General features: G+C 35.1%; 1 protein-coding gene across 6 annotated transcripts; it reads left to right on the top strand.

The window, feature by feature from the left end:
• The first annotated feature begins 36 nt into the window (after positions 1–36).
• DCUN1D2 (defective in cullin neddylation 1 domain containing 2) lies at positions 37–26469 on the top strand. 6 transcript variants are annotated; one of them, XR_005010174.1, is made up of 8 exons: positions 402–508; positions 2973–3189; positions 6547–6715; positions 9266–9396; positions 10782–10951; positions 20351–20433; positions 22960–23056; positions 24363–26469. XR_005010174.1 is itself a non-coding variant. In XM_036754533.1 (7 exons), the coding sequence occupies exons 2-7, from the start codon at positions 3015–3017 to the stop codon at positions 24440–24442; spliced, it is 735 nt and encodes a 244-aa protein (XP_036610428.1). In that variant the 5' UTR covers positions 37–169; positions 2973–3014; the 3' UTR covers positions 24443–26469. The 6 variants fall into 6 exon arrangements, 4 of the variants coding, with proteins under 4 accessions (XP_036610428.1, XP_036610427.1, XP_036610425.1 ...); XR_005010175.1 differs by having other exon boundaries at positions 410–508; positions 2789–3189; XM_036754533.1 differs by lacking the exons at positions 402–508; positions 10782–10951 and adding an exon at positions 37–169.

The raw sequence follows: 26469 nt of genomic DNA, 5'->3' as shown, positions 1-26469 counted from the left end.
GCGAGTCGTTGGGCGGGGATGTTGGGGCTGGGCGCTGATGTTAAAATGGTAGGTGGACCCTGCGTCGCCCCCTGCCGCGGATCTTCTTCCTCCTTATCTGTTATCTCCTTGCTTCCCCTTCCTCCGGTAGATCGCAGCGAGGGTGGAGCTGGGGTTGCCGCCGGGAGCGGTGAGGAAAGCGGAGGAGAGGAGGGAAGGTCATGGCGGGGGGGGCCCGGGGCGGGGGGTGCGCTCCGGCGGGCGGCGGGGAGGGGCGAGGAGGGAGGGGGCCCCTGCGGGCGAGAGAGGTGAGACCTGACACCGGCTGCTGCCTTCGCCTTTTTTGGCCTTCGCTTTCCCCCCCGGGCTGGTTGGACAGCTCCCCCGCCCCTCCCCCACGGGGTCTCCTTTCTCCCGGGGTTGGAGGGGGGCGAGGATCAGAGCCTTTCGGAGGAATTGGAAGTGGCCGGGGCTGCAGGTTTGCTAATTCTCCTATTTGTCCTGTTAGAGGGTTGTACTTGGAGAGAAGGTGAGCGGACTGGGGAGGCTGCTTCCTTGTACGGTGTGTGTGTGTGTACTTTAGACACATCAGTTTAAATTGTGGAATATATAGTATATGTGTATATAATACTATATATGTGTATATGCATGTACATGTGTACATATAATATATGTGTGCTTATGTGTATATATATATATGTATTTGCGAAAGTATCTGTGGCTCTCCCCCCTCCCCAGTTGTAAATTGTATTGCATCTATTTAATTCTACCCACCCACCCCCCCCCCCATATACTGTAAGGTAGGGCATAACTTGACTTCTTGTTAGTTCATTTACATACTTTTTATTTTTTGCAGTTGGAACCTTCTAGAATATATAATGGACTTTAGTCCTTTTAAGTACCATCCAAAAAGAAAGAAAAAATCTTTTGCTCCCTTGGCTAATCCTTGCCTCCACGCTCCAAATTTGTTAAATCAGTGTCCTGGAGGAATGGGGAAAGTCTGACTCCTGTTTGATTAAAAAGAAAAGAAGCTCGTGTACAAATAGTCATTTTGATCAGTTTTCTGGGCAATATCACAACTCAAAAGCCTAGATAAAGTGCCAGAGGGAAGTAAAGTGATTAAATGGCGTTAAACCTTCCATTTCCAAAGATTGCACACTGGGATTCTTCTTAGTGTGTACCTCGTTTTATTATAAATGGATATTATTATGAAAAGTTGTATGTGAAATGGATCATTTTAAGTCAGGTCATTGTAATACACAAGTTTGCTATTTAAAAATCTTGTGAAACTTTTGTAAAGCGTGTAATCTTTCTCCATTTATCTTTTCCATAAATCAGGATTTTTCATTTACAGCAAATGCTTGAAGTGATTTATGCCTGTAATAGTTAAAGAAATAAATGATGATACACTCCTTTTAGGTCACATATTATGTTTCTTGAGCCAGTGCATTTGACTAAAAGAATAATCACTTCAATGAAAATTATCCAACAGGTTGTTGGATTTGTTCAATTTGCTGAACTGTGTAATTAAGCTTGAGAGAATTTTCAGTGATTTCTTATTTTACTTAAGTGTTTTAGGCTATTTTAAGTGCTTAACTAAAGGCAATCTCTTGCATTTTTTTCAATGAAAGTTTTGATATACCGAGAAGTTAAGTGGCCTGGACAAGGTTATGTAATTCTGTTTTCAGGATCAAATCTCTTGACAATTTCAAGAATTTTGTGCTGAGTTTCCTATCTTAGCCTCACAGCTTTAGAGATGGAAGGGAAACCTTAAAGGTCAGTCATCTACACAACATTCCGTATTTTAGAGATGAGGAGCACTAAGGCTTAGAAGTGAAATGACTTCATTAAGGTCATGTAGGTGGTAGGTAGCAGGGCCCTTGAGTCTGTCTTAAATTCAGTAGAGTGACAAAACATTACTGTGGCAAATGGGCTGCTTATAATTTTTTAAAAATGTTTCTAAATGTCTGCTTTCTAGGCCATAATTATATTAGTTGACATATATAACTTTAAATTTCTCAATATTTTCAAGGTCCAGAGGAGATGTATGAAAGGAGCAGCTTCATGCTTATTCGTTACACTAGTGCAGTGAACAGATTTAGTGATATCATTCCATGCTCTTGAGCAAACTAGCCATTCCTGAATGAACTTAAGGGGTCAGTGAGCTATTTTTTCCCCCTCTTTACTCCTAAATATACTGTATCAGCTTGATTTTAAGTGGTTTTAAACTTAACTATAAAAAAAAAATCTAGGAGTACTTATATATTGTTTTAATGTAATTCTACGGAGTTGAAGAACTTAACATTTTTGTTTACTCTGGCTTAAAGACCCTGGTCTTGCCTCTATTGTTGTTTGATTAGTATTTTTTTTAAAACTATCCATAGCATAAGTTCCTTCTGAGCCCACTTTCAATAGGCATTTGTGTTTTAAAAACCTATTTAGAAAGATACCTTTGTGCTTTCCATTTTCTTTTTCATTAATTTCTATTCAAGATAGCTGCAACAGTGAATTTATTAGACCAAGAAAGTACAGTAATATTCTTAAACTGGGGAGTTTGATATTATTCTTTAGGAAAAATTTGTACATACCTGCAATAACTTAAGAATGTCAGCTTTCTAATAGGCTTATTTTACAGATTTTTTAAAGTAACTGCTTAATTGAAAATGAAATGTATAAAGATCAAAATACGTTATGTGAAAAATTGATTACTGATAAAAATAATTTTTGATAAAATTTTTGATAAAAGTAATTTTAAGAGGTAGAGTTTACATATTTGTTACTATATAGATGCTGTCATTTCAATTTTCAGAAGACTGTGCAGTCTTTTTAACTGATGAAGAACAAGGCTTTGTCTTCCTGTAATTCTGAAGTGAAAGTTGAGTCACCATACAAGAAAAATAAATCCACTTAAAATATAGGCATTAGTAATAGAATGCTGAAACAAACTTCTGGATTAGCTTCATTGGCTTTCCTGCTTCTTTTGCATCCCAAAGCATAAGTTTAAATCATCTCAGAAGGACAAGATCCGCCAGTTTATGACATTTACCCAGGCTGGTGAAAAGACTGCTATATACTGTTTAATGCAGAATGAGTGGAAACTAGAAGTGGCAACTGACAACTACTTCCAGAACCCAGACTTGTACTACAAAGAATCCATGAAAAATTCAGTAGACAAAAAGAAGTTAGAACAATTGTATAACAGGTATAAAGGTAAGGATGGCTTTTAAAACATTTGTATAAACATTGCTAAAACTTTAAACATCTCATTAAAAGGACATAATGTTTTTAGAATACAGTGTATGATACTATGTAAAATAATTCTTCAAGGTACCATTCCCATTATCTCCTGACATTCAGTTCACAAAACCCAATTTAGTTAATCAGACAACTACTAAAACAGTTCATTCAAAGTAGAGGGTTTGTTTTTTTCCTGCCTCTTATGCTCAAGGCAAATGCAATGGGAGGATAGATAAGGCATATCATCATCATCATCATCATCATCGTCATCAAGAAGTTACATAGCCCTTTTAAGGTTTGCAAAGAGCTTTTTCATATTCTGTCTGATTTGAGCTTCCCAACTTTGAATTGATCTGTTTGCTTAGTTGGAAGGAAGCAGCCATTATGATGGAATTTGAAGTAAATTTTGTTCTCATCATGACTTTGATAAACTTTTATCATCTGGTCTTTTTTCCTTCATTTCCTGTTAGAGATGCTTTTTTTTGGAATTCTAAGACCAAGTCCTAAAATTAATTCAGAATTAAGGATGGAACATTGTTTCCAACCTACCTGTTAGAAGAGGTCTCAACATTCATACTAGCTATTGTTTGAATCTTTGAACAAAGCCACTTTGAAAAGAAGTGATTTGACTTGTAATCAATTTGTGGTTGATTTTTTTTTGCTTGCTTTTTAAAAAAAAATAGTTTAAAAATCAGTCAATCGATGGTTAGAACAAAGTTTTCCCTAACCCAAATATGGTTATGAATGTAACAGTCAATATCCATGCCTGTCCTTGGAGGTAGCTTTTAATAGCTTGAAAGATTTTGTTATATTTTCACAAAAATAACTCCGTGATTTCCAAAATCCATATAAATTGCCCTATCTATCCTAAAGTTTATTGGTGGCATCCAAGACCAAAATATTGGTAAGTAAAATTCCTGTTTGTTTTTATTGCCAAGGATTTCATGGGGGGGGGGGTTCCTTCTTAATATTTTATTTTAAATTCTAACAAAAATCATCTAACATGAACAGTTCAGTATACAAAGAATGAGAGAGAATTGTATATGAAATTGTAAAGTGTTACATAGTTTTTAAAGTGCTTCTTAAACATGGCAGTACAAAAATTGCCCTGTTTGTGTCCCATTTTGAACTTTTTTTGCTTTCAGAAGAATGTTTTATGTATGTTTCTTTTGTGTGTATGAGTCACTGTCCACTAACTCCACAGACATCCTCCCACCCCCCCGCATAGAAGCACTCTTTTGTAATAGATTAATATTGTCAAGTGCAAAACAAATCAACACATTGATGTAACCTGAACATTTCTCAAGTATTTCTCAAGTCACACCTGTCCTCCATTTCTGCCAAGAAGAAGAAAGCATCCCTCATCATCAGGCTTCTGAAGTCATGACTGGTTATTGAATCAGTTCTGAAATCTTTCAAATTTGTTTTCCTTCACATTGTGAATGTAAATTGTTCTCTTGTTTAATCTTTTATTTCCCAAACTAAAACAACTTTGATTTAGATTATTAGAACTAGGTTTTAGACCAGAGCAGTTACTTTTCTTATTGACTATTAGTTTTACTTAGCCCCTTTGCATATGATTAAAAATACTGAGTATTGAATGTATATAGCCTTTTTAAAAAAATACTTAGTTTAAAAATGTTCTGGGATAGAATCACAGGTTTATACTTAAAGAAGTGCTAAAAAATAAAAAATTTAAATGCTTTTTCAACTACTTTTACATAATTGTTGAACTGACTTCTAAAAAGCTAATTGCTGTACCTTTCAAATATTTTTCAGTAGGTACAAGTAACAAATCTTTATATTTTAATAGCATTTTAATTTAAACTCTTTAAATACCTTAAACCAGAAGACACTATAAATCCAACAAATAATATATCTTACTAATTTCAAATTGCTGTTCAGTATTGTTATGTTTTTATAAAGTTAATGTATTTATACATATACAAATACATATGTTCACAAATATCGGGTCTTATACTAAAAAAAATTCAAAAATATAATTAGATAGAAATGTCACTGCAATTAAGCCACCTTAAAGTTTCATGAAATATTGTTAGTTACCGTTTTTCTAAAATTATTTCATTGCTTGGGTTGGCCCAGTTTTTCCATTACTCTGATGATACGCAAAGTCAGATAAGGTGTTTTGTGAGGTCAGGACATCGTAAATCTGTTTATAGTGACTTCACATATGTTTATAGGTGTATACAGCATGTGAACATGTGCGTTTGGCTTATCTTGGATAGTTGTATTTACATGCCCTTTTACATATGGAAGACTAAGGTTGTAGGAAATTGTAACACAATAATTAAATTTATGCCATTAGCAATAACACAGGTGTAATAACTAAGTAAACCAGAATATAATTAAATGACCAAAGTAAAATTGTGCCTTTAAAAGAAACAACCACCCCCCTTAAAAAAGTTTTGGAAAGCTATTTTCTTAGCAATTGCTGAATTGTCATTAGATACAGCAAATATATATACATACATACATACGTACATACATACGTGTAGAGAGAGAGAGTGTGTGAGAGTTTATGCTTTGTGTTTGATGGTATAGATTGTATATGAACCCAGAACAGTTGATAGTGAATTTCTATCATTTTTTCTCCCAGTTTTAGTTACCAGTACTAGTGAAAATATAAACTTGTATTATAATATCAGATTATGTTATAAATAATATATTTCATGAAGATATTAAATCTAATTTGGTTTAGTCATGCCAAACTGCTCTTACTCGTATTGTGTAATAGTCACTACATAATATTATTTCTAATTTAAGCCAACAAAACCAAACTCATTTTTAGTTTTCATACAACAAAATAAGTTAACTAATCTTTAATTTTATTTCCAAATTGGAAATAAAAAAAATCTGAACTATTAGGTTCAGACCTATAAAAAATAAAGAGAATACTGTATTTTGTACAGTGGCATTTGAATGAAGTTTTCTTAGTCTTACTCTGTTATAGAAATAATAATTTATTATGTGCCTTAATTATGCTTTATTGCTACTAATGGTTATTTCCTATTGGCAGCGTAGCTTTTTTGTCACCTTTGCTATTTTTGTCTTATTCTATAGAAGTTAATTTGTTTTATTTCCCTCTTTTGTTCTTCAAAGCAAGTTTAATACTTTATAAAAAGATTCCCCTCATCTAGACCAGTAGCTACTATTTTATTAAGTAAAAGTTGTTTTTGACTTACCATTGTTCCCTGTATATGACAAACTGGCTGTAGCCATGGGGTTCAAAGCACCGTTAGATTTTTTTTTCTTTTATGGTAACAGAGTTTATGATGATACAGTTCTTCTGTTTTGTAATTTTAAATACAGACCCACAAGATGAGAATAAAATTGGCATTGATGGAATTCAGCAGTTTTGTGATGATTTAGGCCTAGATCCTGCCCATATCAGTGTTCTTGTCATAGCATGGAAATTCAGGGCAGCCACTCAATGTGAATTCAGTAAAAAGGAATTTATGGATGGCATGACCGAGCTGGGGTGAGTAAACAGATGACCTCTGCAATGTAGAATTGCTGTCTTTTTTGCTTATGCCTTTTCATGAGATACCGTCACCATTCCTTTCCTTTTTTTTTTTTTGGATGATGCCTACAGACATCAAGTTCTTATATCATCCCTTATCATCATCTTGTATCATCTCTTGGTGTCTCCCTCTAGCTATTGATCTCTTTTAAGTGATTTAATTGGTTTCCCTTTCATTTCTACCTTAATGATTTTTACATGTCGATTTTTTTTTTGGTCTGAACTTGTGACTTCTTTGGTATAGGGAACTCCTGGTAAAGAGAAATTTCCTCTTGCAATGAACATCAGGACTTCTTTGGTTTTAGAGTTACCTGGGGAGAGGTTAAGTGACTTCCAAGGTCACGACAGTGTACAGTGGCAGAGGCTAGACTGATGCTAGCTAGGTCTTACAGACTCAGACCAGCTTTCTAACTATTAGGCTATGCTTTTTCTCATTTATAATCATTGAGATTTATGCATTGTTTTCTAAAGTTTACAGAGTAAAATTCAAATGAGGGACATCTAGATGACATAGTAGATAGAGTACTGGCCCTGGAGTCAAGAGAATCTGAGTTGAAATGCAGTCTCAGACACTTAGTGGCTGTGTGACCCTGGGCAAGACACTTAACCCCAATTGCTTCCAGAAAGAAAAGAAATTGAAATGAGAATCTTATTATAACCATGAGAGATAGATACTGTGAATACCTGTACGTTTCCATTTATATATGAGGAAATCTAAATTCAGAGAAGGGATTTTCTGCATTTTTTTGAAGGGATTTTCTTATGGTCACATAGCTTGTAAGTGTTAGAAAAGAGGTTCAAACCCAGTTCTTTCCTGAATTCTTTTCACCAGACCAGTGCAGCTTTTTGTTGAGATTAGCCCTTCTTCTTCACTCCTTAAATCACTTATTTGCATCTACTTTTTTCTCCTCCTAATTTTGAATCCTTACAACCAACATTATAGAATACTTTCTTTTTCTGCTATTCACTATTATTTTACTTAATTAAAATTACATTATTTTACATTACCATAAAATTTACAAAAATAAATTTCACTAATCTGTTAACTAGAATGGTACTTTGTATCACTTTTAATTAGAGTCCTTTAAGCATCCCTTAATACTTCAGAGTTACAAAGATGGAAGCAGGGATTGTTTTCATTTAAGATTTAAGATTTTGCTATGTTATTGTACAGATTTTGATACTGATGAAAATATGTGAAATTATATAACTGTCTTGTATTTCATTTGGTAATGGAAATGCTAACCTATTTGATTATAAGTTTTGGCCCTCTTACAGGAAAAAATATTATTTTGGGAGAACTGGATTGAAATCCTTGAACTAGGCAACAGAAGGAAGCTTTATAACTTTTGAAATGAAAGAATTCTCTTGAAACAGAGAGGGAAAGCATAAAAAAGCATGAATATTTGGAATCTTGAATTCTGTAACGTGCCATGTTCTTGGTGGATGCTTAAGAAAAATTGATTATTAGAATGGGACGCTTACTATACTTTTTCAGGTTTTTAAATCTCAATAATATATATATGAAAATATGAATATTTAGGTACTGAGCAAAAGAGACCTATTAGAGAGCTATCTTATTATTAGTTTCTGATCTGTCCATCCCAACAGTGATTTGTAATCATAATGATACTTTTTAGAAAGAATTTTTAGTATTATTTTTAGTTTGCTATTGTGGAAAGCTCTCCCTGAAGCTACTACTAGAAAAGTTGTTCAAGAATGAAGTGTTTCATATAAGGTAATTTTTCAGATAATAGACCTTTAACCATTCTAAGCATCCGTACTTTTTCTGTCCATTTTGGGTGAAAATCTCACTAAATTGCCTGACATGTTTCCCAGCCTTTGGGGATTAAATGCTGAACAGAATTTAACCTTTTTCTTGATAGCTTAGTTCAGTCATTAAGCACTTCAATTACTATGTTATACTATCAGGTGCTGATGCCCTTGTGACCCTAATGACAACGTTGTGTAGGTGTTGTTTGCCCCCCTTTTAATATGCTGTTTCTGTTTGAAAAAGGAACTGATCAAGGTTTTTTGGATTGTTTATAAAATAAGTAGACACTAAGGGAAGTCATGAGGCTCTGAATAGATTTTTAGTATATGCTTGGTACATACATGAGCAGTGCTTAATAAAATGCTTTTTTTTTTCATTTGTGGATTTTGTAACAGTAGTGCCATTCCTCAAAGTCTTCTTAAAACATCTTGCTCATTTTTAAAAACTATTTTCCAGTTATTTGAGGTTGCTGAAAAAAAAAATGTGAGATGTGACAATTCTCTTTTCTTTGTTATACACTTAAAAAAACTCAAGTTTCATTGTACTTCACTATGATTTCTGCTTAAAGGTCCTTATTTATCCAATGGGGAAAAAGATAAATAATGTTTTATCAATAATGTTATTGAATGTAACTTTTGGAGCCAAACCGAGTACTAATACAATACTATTAATAAATGTTTTATAAAACTTTTTTTATTAAAAATAGTATTCACTGATTAACTTTTTTACAATAGGTGTGATACGACAGAAAAATTAAAAGCTCTTTTACCAAGAATAGAACAAGAGCTAAAGGATGCAATAAAATTCAAAGATTTTTATCAATTTACCTTTAACTTTGCTAAGAACCCTGGACAAAAAGGTTTAGGTGAGTATAATAAATGCCAAGTATATAATGCTATGTCAGACTTCCTGTGGTCTCATGGTGGGCACGATCAGTGTGCCTTCAGTATTGCTGATAGTAATACTGGAAACTTCATTGAGTTTTTATTTTTTTCTTTAAGATTTTATGCGATAGACTAGGCTGGGATAGTATGTACTTTGACTTTTCAGGTATTCTCAGAGGTTTTAATTGTGTAAAATACTTGGTGATATGTATAAACTTAGGGCGCCTCTATATCCTTGCATGACAGCACCATAGTACATTGATACTAACTATATCCAGTGTGTCAAGGAGGTCAGCAGTTAATGTTTAACATCTATCTAGCGTTTGAAACGGATTTTACTCCTTTCTGTAAGGTCATTCCTTAGCTACTTTTAGCTAGTATTGAGATTAGCTTAACTCTATAACTTTAATATTGACAGTAACAGCAATATATTAAAATCTTCTCCAATGTGAATGCAATGCATCAGCCTAAATCGAAATCAAGCTACATTTGTTTCTGTGGAATTGCCTTAGAAGTCCAGATAGCTTTAAGAATATGAATGACAGGGGCAGCTAGGTGGTGCAATGAGTAGGGTGCTGGCCCTGGAGTCAGGAGGACCTGAGTTCAAATGTGGCCTCAGACACTTGACACTCTTACTAGCTGTATGACCTTGGGCAAGTTACTTAACCCCAATTGCCCTACCTTCCTCCCTCAAAAAAAAAAGAATTAAGAAAAAAGAATATGAATGACATTTATTGAAGAATTGACATTTTAAGGGTTTTTTTTTTTCCTTTTCTAAACAATAAGACAATTTATCGTATTGATAAATGTCTAGCAATCCATGTTGACTCACAACTTAAGCTAAAATTACAGCGACTTTTTTTTTGTTTGTCTCAACAAGGTCTTACCTACAATCTTGAAAGCATTTTATAGTTTGTTAGAGAGTATAAGAAGAAAGGTTAGAATAAGTGTTTTGAATTCATAAATATTTCTAAACTTCTAAGATGCTGATAAAACTTGAGGAAATAAGACAGTGGTTTGAAAAATGAAGAGAATATAGCCCAGCTACAGTTTTCATGTAAATACTACAGATGTTCTGCTTTTGCATTGGAATCAGGTAGAGAGCTATAAATATGTAAGGGTGTTTTTAATGCCTCACAATTAAAGAAGTATAGAATTTCCTGTTACGTAACTACTTCAGAGGGATTTTCAGTTCTCTTCCCTTTCTCCTTCTTGTTTCTCACCATATATTTTAGAATTGCTCTTTCGGTTTTTAATTGTTCATGTTCTGAACTGCAGTGAGTCTGTCATCAGCGTGCCCGCTTCCTTTAGGCTGCTTGCCACATCCCAAAGAGCTTTGTTTACCCTGCATGCCACTGCCTTGCAGATCTCGTGCCTGACACCCCAGCAGCACAGCCAGGCCTCAGCAAGAGGGTCCTTTAAAGGAAACCGCTTGAGTCGATCACTTAAAACATGAAAAGCTGGAAGTATCGTTGGCTCCTGTGGGAGAACAATTGGGAAAGTATGGATGTCTTTTTCCCTAACCAGGGAAAGCGGGTGAGCAAAGCTGAGAGTCATGTGAATTATGTTAAAGTACAGCAGCTAGCTCTAAAAGCAAGGGGTTTGGCAGATTTCATATTTATTAAAGTTTTAACAGCACAGTATTCTTCTTCGTTAGAGCTCTTGAGTCCAGTGGAAATCACATAAATTCAGGGACCCCTAAGGAAAGAAGGTTATAGCATATTTTCTTTATGAAGAAAATGATCATTTCTTACTTGGCTTGACTTCAAAGGATGACTTAATTATTTTAACGAGAATCTACAGAAACAAGAGGGAGTAACGGCTTGCTGTCAGTACTGGAAAGACTGCTTTTCTTTGGAAATGAGAAGAAAAACTGGAGTCAAACTGGGTTCCCCTCCCCCTTTGGTGTCTATGTCAGCTAAATTATACCTTAGGTGAAGAAAGGATTTGAATGCTAGCTTTCCTGACTGTGGATATCTGCAGGTGTCTCCATAGCCTTCCAGCCAGATAACACATATAAGGAACGTCAGCATCTCACCCAGAAAGGGATAGAAAGACTACAATAAGTTCACATTCCAGAAACTGTTAGAGGAGGCGATAAAGGTGACTGTAAAGAAGAGGATTGCAAAAACTGACAACTGGACCCTTGTTGGATTGAGTTCTTGTAATGTCTGTACATGAGGAATAATTTGGCTTACAGGAGTTTTTCATTCCTATGGAGATGCTTTGAAACATTGAATAATATATTTGTTTTAAAATATTTCTTGTAATAACACATATCTTTATGGAAGAACAGAAGCATTAAATTAACCTACCCCAGTATCCTGGTAGCTGTTTTCTTATAGCTCTGTCCCTACCTTGGAAATGTCATCCAGTTCTTTTTTCAGGGAACTGTCCTCCCCTTCCCCTGTCTTCCTTTCTCTCCCTTTAATGTTCTTTTTTGACACTATAATATGCACTTTTTTATGTGTACTTAGCCCAGAGGTCCTTTTTATACTCGACCCAGATGTAGCATATAATGTTATCCTATTTCCCTATTGAATTATTAAGTATGCTTTTGATCCACCCCAAATTTTAAGCTGCATCCCTAAAATAAGATCTCTTTGAAAGGGAAACACACATACACACACACACACACACACACACACACACACACATGTGTGTGTGTGTGTTTATATATATATATATATGAATACATTAGAAAATGAAGATATTTTAGGCCTGATAGGATAATATGTATTTGTATTTTTAAGAATCTCCCTATAGATTAGTTGTCTCTATGAAAAATGTGGGCCTGTGATTATATTTGTGCAGTAGAAAGAGTGCTAGATTGAGTCTCAAATCAGAGAACCTGGGTTCAAATTCCAGTTCCACCACTTACTATCTCTACAACCTTGGGCGGGTCACTTAACCTCCCTGTGTCTCAGTTTCCTCATTTTAAAAATGAAGTAGTTATAGTAACTCATTTTTTAATGTTCCAATTTTAAATCTGTACTTATGAACAACTCTCAGTGCCATAGATCAGTGGTATCACACTCCAATGGAAGTGAATTCCTAAGGGGAATATATTATAAACTTAGAAAACCACAAATTAACATTATATTGTATTTTCATTTATTGTTGACACTTTAACCTGGTTCAGGTCACTCCAGAGTTTTACTGGCATCTGACACCCCTTTCATAGATGATGCTTCCCTGAAACTCCACAGTTGCTCACCTTAGGTGGGAAGGGGCTCTTTGAGGGTTTGACGGGTTAGCCTTAGTCTTTTTAGACTTGTAGTATTCCTTGCTCCATTTTCTTCTGGCTTGACACTTATCTGCCAAAAGATTTTATTTCTAAGTCTCTGGATGGTAGATTTGTTTGGCAAGGCTGTTCTGTTAACTTAGTCTGTTGAAATCTGCTTTCTAAACTTTTATTTCTAGGTCTTAGGGAGCAAGTGTTCTGTCAGATACTTTTCTATTCTCTTGCTTCCCTTCTTCCCCTCATCTTTCCATGTCTTATGACCTTCCTGGTTTACTGTATCTCACTTGACAGTTGCTTGTCGTACCAAGACTTGCTGGCCATAGCCTTGGGGAAGCGATGTTCCTATTCACTGGCATCTTTAAATAAGAGAGATTCTTCCCCATGTGGCCCCAGAGTTAGCTGCTTCTGGGCTTCAGACCTTACTTTCTCCCTCATCCTTCTCTATAGATTTTTATGCTCTAGCCTGGAAACTCTAGTTCTCCTTTTTCCTCTCTATCCCTCTCACCCTCCCTCCTCACCTTACATTCATCCTTTCTGTCCTCTGTCCTTGGGCAGTGGGCGTGTATGGGTGAAATTGACTCTTCCATTTCATGATTTCGACTTACATTTCACCCTGTAGCCCTTAACTATAAGGATTGATTTCTGTCACCTTTTGCCTAAGCCTGGCTTCTCCCAAACTCCTCCTCAGTACAAGGTCTCTTCCTGCTCAGGTTCTGACCCTCTACTACTGGATGGCGTTTCCTAAGGATAGCTCTTATTGGCTGAACTCCTTTGGGTCAGTATATATATACTACACTGCAACCCTGCTTTCAGTTGCTGGCTGTGTTCACTGTCCTATCTTAAGTTACTGCTTGTGTCTCATACCCTTCCCTCACTTATTCCTTCTAGACAATAGTTCAGTCCAGAGTTATGATTAAATAATTTAAAAACTCAAGCAAGTGCATAATAGCAGAATAGAAAAAAAGGTCCAGCGTGATAGCCCTCATTTTTATAGCTGAGAGAACAGGCCCAGAGAGGTGGTAATTGGACAGTATAACTAGTTAGTACTGAACTGGACATTGGAACCCTGGTTCCCATAGGCTTAGAGTTGACCACTGTTCCTTATACGGCCTCACTGCCTCTTGTCAGCTGTACTGTAACTTTACAAAGATTCTTTATTTCGTTGAGGGTACTTCCTCAGCCAGTATAGATCACACAGCTTAGTATATTGTCTGTTTCTTTCTCTGCGAAGTAAAGTGCTTGAACTTTATGACTCCCGAGGGTCTTTCTAGACCTAAATCTATGATAACTGTGTTTTATATGGGTGGGAAAAAAAAATCATTTTCATGTGGTCAGCCTTTTGGTGAGGAATCTCTCCGATTTTAGCTAGGTTGCTGGTGACAGGTATGCAGTTTGTTGTGAGATCTATTTTGTCCTTCTTGGGTAGAGTCTTCAGAGCTTTTGATCCATTGGCATAATCCTTAAGAACTCAAGATTATCACCACACTGTGATGAGGCAACAGAATAGGACTTTAATGGAAACTTATCAGTCGTATTCCAAAAATATGCTCTTGATTGAAGTTGAGGTCTCACCTTTGCCACCTACCTGCTAGTTCTAGTTAGGGCTGCCCTCAGAAAGTTGAGCTAAGGCAGCTGTGGCCGGCAGTTGTGGGGCACAAAGTAGGGCTTGGGTCCTATTCCTTTTCCATTCCTTCATTCTGTTGGGTTCTTTTTACCAATAGCAGGAAGCATAGATTTAGAGCTGGAAGGGACCTTAAGTGTCATAGAACTGCAGACCATCGAGTCCGAAAGTTACTTCTGTAGGGGAAATGCCATAGCATATTTTATCAGAGCCTCTTGGATGGCATAAATTGTATGCATTTAATAACTAAAACTCTAGTAAAAGATCAATTTCATGTTCTGGTAAACTTATAGAAATTTAAGAATGATGTGAAACATTCTAATTCAGTGCGTCATTTAAGTGTAGATATATGCACAACATGGATGTTAGGTGCTTGGGAGGAAGTGGAAAAAAATCAGTGCAATCTTGATAAATAACTATTATTTTATGATCTTCTGGCATTGTCAGTAATCTTATTGTATACAAAGCACCGTACTCTTTGTAATAAAAATTTCATCCCAAAGATGGACTCTACTTTAGAATTTGCTGATTACACAAATGGGTCAGATGTGGATTATAATATATACGTTTTGTCTGTTTTGGTTCCAACTTGGTTGTGGGGAAAGGAAATACAAGATCAGTGGGTCTGCAACTTCTTTAACCCAAACCCTTGGATGTCCTTAGTAAACCTAAAGTTTATAAAGGCAAGGAAGGAAGAATGGGAGTAGAAAAATGAAAGAGGATGTAGAAGGGAAAATTAGAACGTGCTGCATGTAGCTTGGTTCAACTTGGTTGAAATCAGTCCTTGTGAATTAGGTGGAGAGAAGGGCAGTAATATTGGGGGGAAGGAAACATTTTTATGCAGGCACCAAGATACAGAGTGTGTGAATTAAAAGGCTATCTTTTACCCTTGAACTTATTTTTATTGTTTTGTCAGACTTTTAGCAATATCTCATTATGATTTTGCTAGTTTGATTTTATGTGTTTCATATTTAGCAAATTTCTGAATTTCATACAAAGATAAATGTTTAGTAATTGATGCCTAGGATGTTGAGATATTAATAGCATACTTTATTTTAAATTACAAAATTTTGTCTTTTCTTCTTCATGAACATTCTTTTTGGGGGGGGAGGGTTGGCAGGACAATTGGGGTTAAGTGACTTGCCCAAGGTCACGCAGCTAGTATGTGTGTCAAGTGTCTGAGGCCAGATTTGAACTCAGGTCCTCCTGAATTCAGGGCTGGTGCTGTACTCACTGTGCCACCTAGCTGCCCCCTGAACATTCTTAAGAAATTTCTGTCTTAAAAGTTATCTGTAAGTTGACAAATATAGTGATGATTAAGTGAAATTGGGATTTTTTTTTTAGTTAAGGGATATTGTATTAAATCTTCATTTTACAAGTGCCCTTTAAGCCATTTTATAGTACTAGCAAACACAAAAATTACATGAGTTCAAAGGAAAAACTAGTGCATTGTTTTTAGAACAGTATTGAAGATTTCATTTAAAAGAAAATATATAACATAGTATAATAAAATGATTTTTAAAATCTTTAGTTTACTGTAATTTCATGTGGAACATCATTTAATTACAAAATGACCACAAAGTAAAGTTTGGTCTGGAAATAGCTTTCCTTATGAAAAAGCTTATTTATATGCCTTAGAGTTCTAATGTAAATGTTTTCATTTCTTTCAAGTAATTTTTGTGACAGTTTTCATTGATTCAGTGCCTAACATTACTTGAAATAGAGGAGCGTAATAAATTTGATTAGTATTCTCTATTTTATTCCTTGATAATCTTAAATATTTACAAAGGCCTGAATCATGCATTCCAGTCCTGTGAGAGTTAACGATTTTCTTAATGAAGGTGTTAGATGGAAAAATCATTTGGAGCCTTAATATTAATGCCGGTTTTAAACTACATGATGAACTGATAAATGAGTACAAAACCTAGAATTCTCTTGAATTTCTTCAAATAGGTATGTGGATCTGCTACCTTTTTTTTTTCCTAAAAAATTATTTCATTCCATTGCCATAAGATGAAACAGTGATACAAACCAGGAAATTAAATGAGCTCCACTGATATTAGCCTACCATTGAAATCAGTTTATTAGTGATAAAGCTTCTGCCAGTTAAACTTTCGTTCTAGGTAAGAAAATAGCTTACAGACTATGAAAATGACTTTGGAATCCTTTCTTTTATCCTGTAATTAAACTATTTATTATTTGGTTGTTATGAGTCATCCTTTTTATTACTATATTCTAGCCTTCAAAATCCTATTTGTAGCCTACAAGAAACTTTCAATTCATTCTATCGTATTAGGCAGTAAGTATTTATGACTGTTAATTAGATCACAGCTAATCAGTTGTTTCTCTTCCTACATAAGGATTTTATGCAGTTAACTCTCCATTATCTATCACATTGTGACTTAAGTGGAAAGGAGAAGGAAATTTTGAGGTCTGCTTCAAGGAAGGCATTTTTCAGAAAAAAAAAGTTGACACATTTTCTGGCAGTTAATAAAAGAATTAAATTTCCTTGAATACATTTGAGGATATATTCAGTATGTTCAAATATGTTCCTTAGATATGTTTGATTAAAAAAAAAATCTTTCAGTCAGAATGCCTAATACCTTGCTAAAGAGGATTCAGTTCAATTCAACAGACATTTATTAAGTACCTACTGTATGCCTGGCACTGAACTAATTGTTGGGGACACCAAGATGAAACAATTATTAATTGTCATTTGAATGAAGAATGAAAAGGAAAATAACTAGTAAAATGCAATGCCCTGTTAAAACAATTGTCCTTCAATATTTTTAAGGTGGGTTTTTTTTAAACAATAGCCAGGATCATAGACTTAAAACTGAACATGACCTTAGAAATCATTGAGTCCAGTTTTCTTATTTTGTAAATGAGGAAACTGAGGCTGAAGGAAGTGCCTGAGGTCACACAACTCAAAAGTACCAGAACTAGAATTTGAATCTAGTTTCACTTTTTCTGAATTATTCTCCATGCTTTCACCAGCATGTCTATATGGAAAGTTTTTCCCTAAAACATTAAAAGAGTGATCAACACATGATCGCAACAACAAAAACAAAAACAGATGAGGACTTATGATATGTATAACTGCCCAGTAACATTATTTAGAATACCATCTTTTGAAAAATTAAGTAGAAGAATACAATCATGGATGTAAAAGTATTGTAATGTGAAAGTTCTTAACCTAGGGTCTGTGAACTTGTTTTACATTTTTTGTAACTGTATTTTGATATTATGTTTTCCTTTGTAATTTCGTGTATTTTTTTATGCACTTAAAAGTTTTAGCTTTGAGAAAGATTTCTGGGCTTTACCAAGTTGCCAAAGTGGTCCATGACACACAAAAAATTCAAAAAACGTCTATCATAATAATTGATGTTAAAAGGACCTAATATCTCTTCCTAAAAATGTGAAAAAGTGTGGACAACAATAGACAAAAATGACCACCATGGTACTTTGTGCATTTATCACCTGCTTCCTTATTTTCTTCTTAAGTTTACCTGTGGTACAATATTTTATATTCTTTTATCTGTACATGATTGTGTGTGAACTGAATAAAATGATTTAAACAAGTTTAGTTCCTGTTTAATTTTTAGGAATCTTAGCCTGAAATTAATACATTTTGAGAAACCGGGTGGGGGGGGAGGGGATATGATGGAATTGTGATCATAACAACTGCTGTTGCCGCTACGCTAAGATAACATTTTGAAGATGAGCACTTTGTCTCTTCTTTGCCTGAAATATAAAACATAATTTACATAAGCTAATAAACCAGCAGAGTATTTTAAAGGTTCTTTTCCTATCTTCTGTTGGTTTAAGACTCTCTGTAATCTTTAGATATAGCTGCTCCACACATCCATTTTATCCTATGAATCCCATGGTTTACTGAATAATGATATAGTTTATTGTTCCTTTTCACTTTCCTATCTCATCTTCTTTCATTTTGCTTTAAGACAACTTTAACTTATTTATTGCCCCCTGGAAGCTGCCTTATCCTACAAACATAATAATGGATTTCACATAAATTATTCTTACATACTCTTGGCTGTTGTATATTAATTAATATGGAAGATAAATTTGCTTTTACAAACGACTGGTGATACAGACATAGAAGCTAAGTTCATTCTAAGGGTCTTTAAATCCAGTCAAGGGTTAAAATGACCAGAAATTGACCAGATTAAGCATCATTTTTCATGAAACTATTTTTTTCTTTTTCCCCCTAGGTAAACCTCCATTTCTCTCTATGTGTGCTTTATATCATTATGATCATTCCAGCTGGGAGAGTTGAATGTAGATTTCAATTAATGCTCTTCCCAAGTGATAAGCAATGTAGACTTAGGAGCAGTTCAAGACTAAGCATCTACTTAGCATTGTACCACGGGTCCTATAGGTAAGGTTGAGAGAGCAGTTCTGTCCTCCTCAGTTGGTTATAACATTGATTTTAATTATCTCTTCCAGATGAAAACTCCAAGGCCTGGGAATGTAAGATCAAGGGGATAATATTATGGACCCTTCTTCCTTTTAGTGGCTAGAGAGTTGAAGCATCAGAATTTGAAGGTTGTAGCCAATCATAGTTTTTTAGTTCAACAGCTCTTTATAAGGACTGATGCTGGAAGTCTTTAATAATATTAATTAAAACTTCAAATTTATTAGTCAATATTAATTAATAATACTTCTGTAGTGAGACTAAAAACCAAGATGAAAATCTTTTGAAAGTTAATGCAGTTTATTGCCTTGTGGTGAGGTATTTTGTGCTATTAAGTCTGCCTTTATTCTTCTGTATTTTGTATTATTGTTTAATACACATTTGTAGATCTACAAGTAGGAAAATGCCCTTTAACAAAGTTTTTATTTCTCAAATGGTGAGCAGCCGTCCACATGGTTAAGGATTGTTATTGTGACAAAGATAAAAAGTTTTCTATCTCCTTTCTCAGTCACACCATGAGAAAAAAAGATCAGTAATTGAATATATTAGCTAGTTGAGGTAAATTATTTATGAATATCATGATTTGGGAATAATGTAAGGCAGTCAAAAAATTCAGCATTTATCTCCCATGTAAAGTTACATTTTCTTAAGATCTCAGTCCAGCGGCCAAGTGTGCTAGGATACACCTATAATCTCTGCTATTGGGGAGGCTGACACCGTCGAATGGCTTGAGTATCCAGGAGTTCTGAACTGTGTTAGGGCTAGTGTCTGCTCTAGTCTGGCAGCAGTATAACGAGCTCTTGGGAAGTGGAGGTCACCAGGCTGCCTAAGAAGGGGTGAACCAGCCTAGGTCAGAAATGAAGTAGGACAAAGCTTCTTGAGTCACTGTTGCCCTTCTAGCCTGAGTCAGATAGGAAAACTTAGTTTCAAATGAAAAAGAATTCAGTCTTACAATTTATAAGTTATGAAGTAATTGTGTATTTCCATCTAGAGGGAAAATTTAGGGTCTGTGTGGCTTTGAATATTCCAGAGTTTTTAGAATATTCCTCTTAACAATGAGGACTATTCATTTCACAGCCTAGCTCTTATGCTTTCACCTTTATGATGTGAAATAGAAACTTCTTTCTACCTTGTATTATTTATTATGACAACATTCATTACTAAATACTGCGCAGGGTTCCTAATATATTATGGTGGGTTTGTCTAGAAAAAAGCATGTGAATACTTTGCAGACATTATTCAATATTTACTTTAGAAAAAACTCTGACTTTTATAAATTATATGTATATGAATATTATTAAATATCAATGTAAGTATACCCAGCACAAAGAAAAGTTTGCAACGTGAAAATGAGACTAAAAACGCTTTGATTTTGGATATGATTGTACACATTTCATAAAAGAATTCACATCCTTTCAATAGAGTTTCCTGACATTAAAATACAAGTTTTGCAGAAATCAGTTATGCACAATTTTCAGTCACAGGCAAACTGCATACATTTGTAGGCCAGATAAATAAATGTGAAGCGTTTATAAAAAAATTATTATAGTTGTTGTAATAAGGTAATTTTAGTACTGCACAATGAATTTTGAATTCAGGAAGTTTGTATTAACTGGTATTTTTTGTCTTTTTCAGATTTAGAAATGGCTGTTGCTTACTGGAATTTAGTCTTATCTGGAAGGTTTAAATTTTTAGATCTTTGGAATAAGTTTTTATTGGTAAGTATTCCCCCCACCCCATTTATTACTGCAAACGCCCAATACTGAAGTCAAATCTGTGGACTATAAGGATGGTGTTTTCCTCTAAAAACAGTTGTCTAACCTTTTTGGCAATTGCACCTGGGGCACTAGAAACACCAGAATGTTCCACTGCACGTTGGAGAATCTATTGTCTAGGAAAAAAATCATACACCTTACTAGACATCTGAGTTTAAGCTGGTTATAAGGGGAGGACATGGGACAGATAAATAGGAATGTTATGATGCAAAGTTGGCCTAGTAGAGCCTCCATCTTGATCTGATCCTTCATTTAAGTTAGGATTTGCTCTAAGTAGCCTCTATGGTCTTGATTCTTCTCACATATTTTTTAGTATTTAGATATTTTTTATCTTTTTTGGCTATACTTTTTCTTAGTTCTTGTATGTTGAAGTTTTTATTCTCATCTGCCAGTGATAGAACACTGGGCCCAGAGTCAGGAAGACCTGAATTCAAATTCCACCTCAGACTCTTAACTAGTGTGACCCTGGGCAAGTCACTTAACCTCTGTCTGAGCTTCCTCATCTGTAAAATTGGGATGATAATAATAGCCCCTACCTTGAAGGGCTCTTATGAAGATAAAGATGAGAATGTTTGTAAAGTGCTTTGTGAATATTCAAGGGCTATATAAATGCCAGCTATAGTTATATATTCAAAGACTGTTGTTTTCTGTCAGAACCATTAAAAGAATTCTTTCCATCATTTGTTTGTAAAGCTAAAGCTCTCTGTACCATTACCATGCAGTCTTTGTAAAAATTAATAGTTTCATAGCATTCTTTCACTAAAAATTGAACAACAGCAGCTCTCTTCTCTTACTCTTTCTTTGTAAGAAAACAAGTGTATATTCCTGTTTTTAAGTTGTTTTATTCAAATGTATTTTAAAATAATCAGGGGAGGCAAAAGAATTTTTCTTCTTTTAAAAGAGAATACAGTAGGGGCAGCTAGGTGGCACAGTGAGTAGTGCACCGGCCCTGGAGTCAGGAGGACCTGAGTTCAAATGTGGCCTCAGACACTTGACACACTTACTAGCTGTGTGACCTTGGGCAAGTCACTTAACACCAATTGCCCTGGCTTCTCCCCTCCCTCCAAAAAAGTGGAAAAGAGATACAGTTTCTGCCAAAAGCCTGTGCCAAGTTGTAAAAACTCAATAACCTTGCTAGCCTTGGTTCCATTCCACAAACATTAAGTACATTATGTGTGCAATGAAGTGTACTTAATGATGAGGATACAGGTATAAAAGCCACAGTGGGCTCTCCCTTAAAGAATGTCATAGTGTCATGGAGAGGACACTATATGTACAGTAACAAATAATACAAACCAAGAGGATATCCAGAATCACCTAAAAAAATAGAAGGAGAGAGAGATTGGGAAGGGATCCTTAAAAGAGGTGGCCCCCAAATGGGCCTTGGGAAAAGAATAGCTCCTGAGGAGAAGAGGAGAATTGGGAGTGAATTGGAAGGAAGGACTGTGCAAGAAAATATGACCAGCATACAGTAGGTGTTTAATAAATGTTGAATTGAAGCAGACAAATCTTAGGAGTTTTTGCAGTTTACCTATGGGCTTCTGACACAAATTTTATCTCTTTGAAAATGAGACAAATGATTAAAAAGTTGGTTTACTTTCTTAATACAGAAAAAGAAAAGTCAGGGTTAGATTAAGCCATTATAGGTAACACTTGAAATTTGTATAGAAGGTACTTAATTGGCCCATGGATCTTTGCATTTCTTGATCTCTTTTTTTTTAATCTTTACTTACAAAAATAAATGCCAAAGTTAGTAATTGGAGATTCATTTGTATTTTAAGCTATAATTGTATTGATTTCTTATGTAAGAACAAGCATGATGTATTTGCCGGATCATGTGCTTTACTTTGCCCACCTAGAAAAGCCAAACCAACCATGCAGCAGTAAACCCAAGACACTAGCTCATCTGGTAGAATTAACCTAAATTTGCCAACAGTCTCCAGAACAGATGACAAGTCTCTATAGGGCTAGCTGTTTAAACAAAAACCTAGAAAAATGGCTATAAAATTCTTACTCTTACTTTGGTTTACCTTTTAAAAAGGTACACTGAAGCCGCTGTATAAATCACTTTACCCAGCTGCCTTTTCGAAAATAAAGTCTGTTATTATTGTTATGTTAAGACCCTTTAGAATAACCACATAAAATGGCAGAACATAAATCAGCCATCTTTTTCCCAGGGGCTTAGATTAGACTTGGGGTGAACCTGAAGAGGATGAAGTAAAAAATCATCCTCTTCTGGTTTGGCAGGTGGGTAGTAGTATCCATACTTCAACAATAATTCGGATTCGATCGCTGCAAATTTTGCCATCTTAATTAAAAATTTTTAATCAAATACATTCTATCAAGTTCTAGAAATTATTTTAAAACTTTTTTCTATGGCAAATGATTATGACACAGCCTATTATACTATCTTTATAGGGATAATTATATAATTCATCTTAAATAGAACCATTTATTTTTATATATTAGGAACATCACAAAAGATCAATCCCAAAGGACACTTGGAACCTTCTACTAGATTTTGGAAATATGATTGCAGATGATATGTCTAACTATGATGAAGAAGGTAAAGAAATTGAGATTTCAGAGATGTACTTCTAACAATTCATAAATCCACTGTGAAATCAACTTTTTTCTTCCACTTTAAAGCTTTGCAATCCCTGCCTCCAGTATGCCTAAATTTGAATATTTTAACATGATTCCTTCTTAGGATGTTTATTGTACTATACTCTAACAGGACACTTGAATATTTTCTCATACTCTACTTATGTTTGAGATTTTGTTTTCTGATTCACCTCATAGTATTGTAAATAAAGCAAACAAAATTTGAGTCTTCCTGCTATGGTCTGGGCTCTATAGAAAATACATAAAACATAAGGCACAGTTCCCATTTTCCAAGAGCTTGCAGTCTCCTCAAGGAGAAAAAGATACTCTAAAGAGCTGTCAGACAGTATATTGCAGCAAGGGGTGTTAAAAAGACAGAAAGTGCTTTAACAGCTCAGAGGGTTTAGTGGAATTTACCTTGGACCAGAGTGTTCTAGAAACGCTTCACAGAAGAGATAGGACGTCCACAAGCTTTTATCAAGTGATGTGCAGTGTGACTCTGCAATAAATGCTTATTCTAAATTGTATTGTATTTAGGAAAAATAGTTTATGAGATTAGATATAATCAAGATGAATTGGACCTGGAGCAGTAGAGGAGAGTGAGGAAAGCATTCCACCATAAATTTATGTGTCCTTTGGTGTGGAGGCAGAACAAGCTTAGATTCTCCTTGTGGTGGAGCTCCAGCCCGAGTGCAGTTTGGGATAGGGAGTGTAATGGAAGAGGAAGGTGGGAAAGTAGGCTAGAGACCTAGTGTAAACGGCATTGAATGCCACACTAAGGAATTCAGATTTATCTTGTAGGCAACTACGAGAACAAGTCTGTTTTTACATTGCTTTATGCTACAATATTCGGATTTATATTGTGTGATGCTATGCTATTTTTATTTGTGCCTCTCTCTGTGCCCAGTGTCTTTCAGAAAAATATAAGGGGTGAGGGCCTCCTGGTACTCAGATTTTATTTGTATATGGGACTCCTGGATGAGGAAACTCCCTCCACCAAGCACCTTCTCTGTAGCTTAGTTTCAGAGAGTTGCCTACATCACTGAAAGGTTAAGTGACTTTTCCAGAGTGACACAGTCAGCATGTGTCAGAGGCAGGACTTGAACTTGGGTCTTGCTCCCTTCAAGATCACCTTTCTATGCTAGTTGATTATATGAATCACAAGATTCATTACTGCATGATCCCTTCAGTTCTTGACATTTAAACTGTAGGAATATGAAACATCTTGTACAAAAGTATTCCTTAAAAACTATTTGGTTTTCTTTTAGGAGCATGGCCTGTTCTTATAGATGATTTTGTAGAATATGCACGACCAGTTGTCACAAAAGGAAAGCGCAGTACTTTCTAACCCTAAGTATAAAACTGGACTGAAATTACAATCTGAATTACATCAGGTAATGAAGACATTTTGGCCAATAACTGTCCACGGTTACTGATTTCAGTAGTCATGGTATGCCACTGACCCAACTGTAATCACCACTTCTACTCTCCTTCAAGAAAATGATGCTCAGAAGATAGCTCAGGATGCATTGAGATACATTGGGGATTGATTATTGTATTGGTTCTGTCATTTGGTGAGAGATAATTGCATGATTTATACTTAGGAGAATTAACTAGAGCCCATTTTAATTAACACTGCACAGCCTGTCATTCAGCTCATGATCTAAGGTGAACAAACACCAGCAGTTACTACTGTAATTAGAGATTATAGAGTACTTACATATTGAAAAGCAGTATTTGTGGTATGAATTAAGTCCCCATATAAAATTTAAGTAGTAGGTTATATTTTTATACAAGTCAATATTATTAAAAGTATTTACCCTAATGATCATGATCTTGTAATAAACTCTTACTGACACTTTTATACTTGGTGCCAGTACACTAGATTATATTTTTTTATGTCAATTTGCCAGATCTATTTTTTTGTTTTGATTTTCTTAATGTTCACCTGAAAATCATTTAATGGTTTTAATATCCCCATTTCAATTTGCACAGTGATGGCCACACCTCAGGCTGTGACTTAAGGAAAAATTTTTTTAGATTGTTTACAAAATCAGTGGACAGCCTTTATTTTTTGAAAATATTTTTTATTTCTTGAACTTCCAGAAAAGTGCTTATAGTCTGTTTTGTTCACAAATTATTTTTCTTTACATTACATTTAAAATGGTATTTTTCCATTTTAAAAATACTTTATTAGTTGTGAATTTTGGATTCCAAGATAAAGTAAGCTGATTTCCTGCAACCATCCATAATATGTATGATATATCTCGACTGCATTCATTTTTATAAATTGTACATATTTGAAAACTAAAATATTATAATAATATGGAGCATAATAGTCTGGAGGGGTGGGAGAAATCCCTCTGATTTAAGTGGACAAATTTTTCTTTGCACTGTTACCATTTCTGTTTTTCACTTTGTCCCAGTCACCACTGTAGTGTGGCACCAAGATAAATTAGGTATTTCCCCAAAGCATAAATAATGCTTGAGAATTTCTCCTGCTTTCCTGTTGGCAAAGAGCTGGTGTGTAATTTTGTGGAATTCCTGTGTGACAGTCCTACCTCAGCTTTGCAATACCATCCATACATGATCTTCACAGCGCAGTTCTCACCTTGTTTGGCTAGCTACAAATCTGAACTTAAACAGATGCTAGGGATTGAACTTTTAAAAGATGATCCTTTTTAAAAAGGATTTAGCTTGGGTTATCTTTAGTTAGCCAGCCTCTCTTCTACACATAGATACAAATTAACTTATAAAAATTAGATCGTTCATGGAAAATTTTTTTATCATCAGTCTGATGTATAAAGCAAGGTACAACTTTATGTTGCTAAAGTGTGAACTGGGACTGCTTTGGATTAAAATTCTTCTATGGAAGGCAACTTGGTTCCACCGGGAAAGAACACTGACTAGAGCAGGACTCCCAGCACCATAGTTGTAGTCCTAGCTTTGCTATTTAAGAGCTTTGTGACCCCTAGGCAAATCACTTAACTCCTCCGACCTCCTGTCCTCTCATTCCTGAGTTGAGGATTCTGAGTAGATGACTAGTAAAATGACTTCCAGCCCTGGCATTCTAGTCCCTTTGGGTTTGTTCTGTTTTACAATTCTGTAAAACCACCCTTCAAAGAAATACTCTTTCAATTGTAGCATTTTCCCCTAAAATGATTATCAGAGTCTCAGTGACATTGGACAATATTGAAAGAATTATGCCCATTATTTGTACTCTTCCACTGTATGAGTTTAAATCATGCATGCTATTAAAGTGGTGACTTGGGGGAGGGGAAAGAGGGAAAAGCTTGTATTTATTTATATCATTTGTACAGATTTCCTGTGCTAAGTCCTCAAGAAACATCTAAATAAATCATTGTGTGTATTTGT

The sequence above is a fragment of the Trichosurus vulpecula genome, chromosome 4 (assembly GCF_011100635.1).
Source record: "Trichosurus vulpecula isolate mTriVul1 chromosome 4, mTriVul1.pri, whole genome shotgun sequence".
Lineage (NCBI taxonomy): Eukaryota > Metazoa > Chordata > Mammalia > Diprotodontia > Phalangeridae > Trichosurus > Trichosurus vulpecula.
This window is presented reverse-complemented; position numbering and strand designations above follow the sequence as displayed.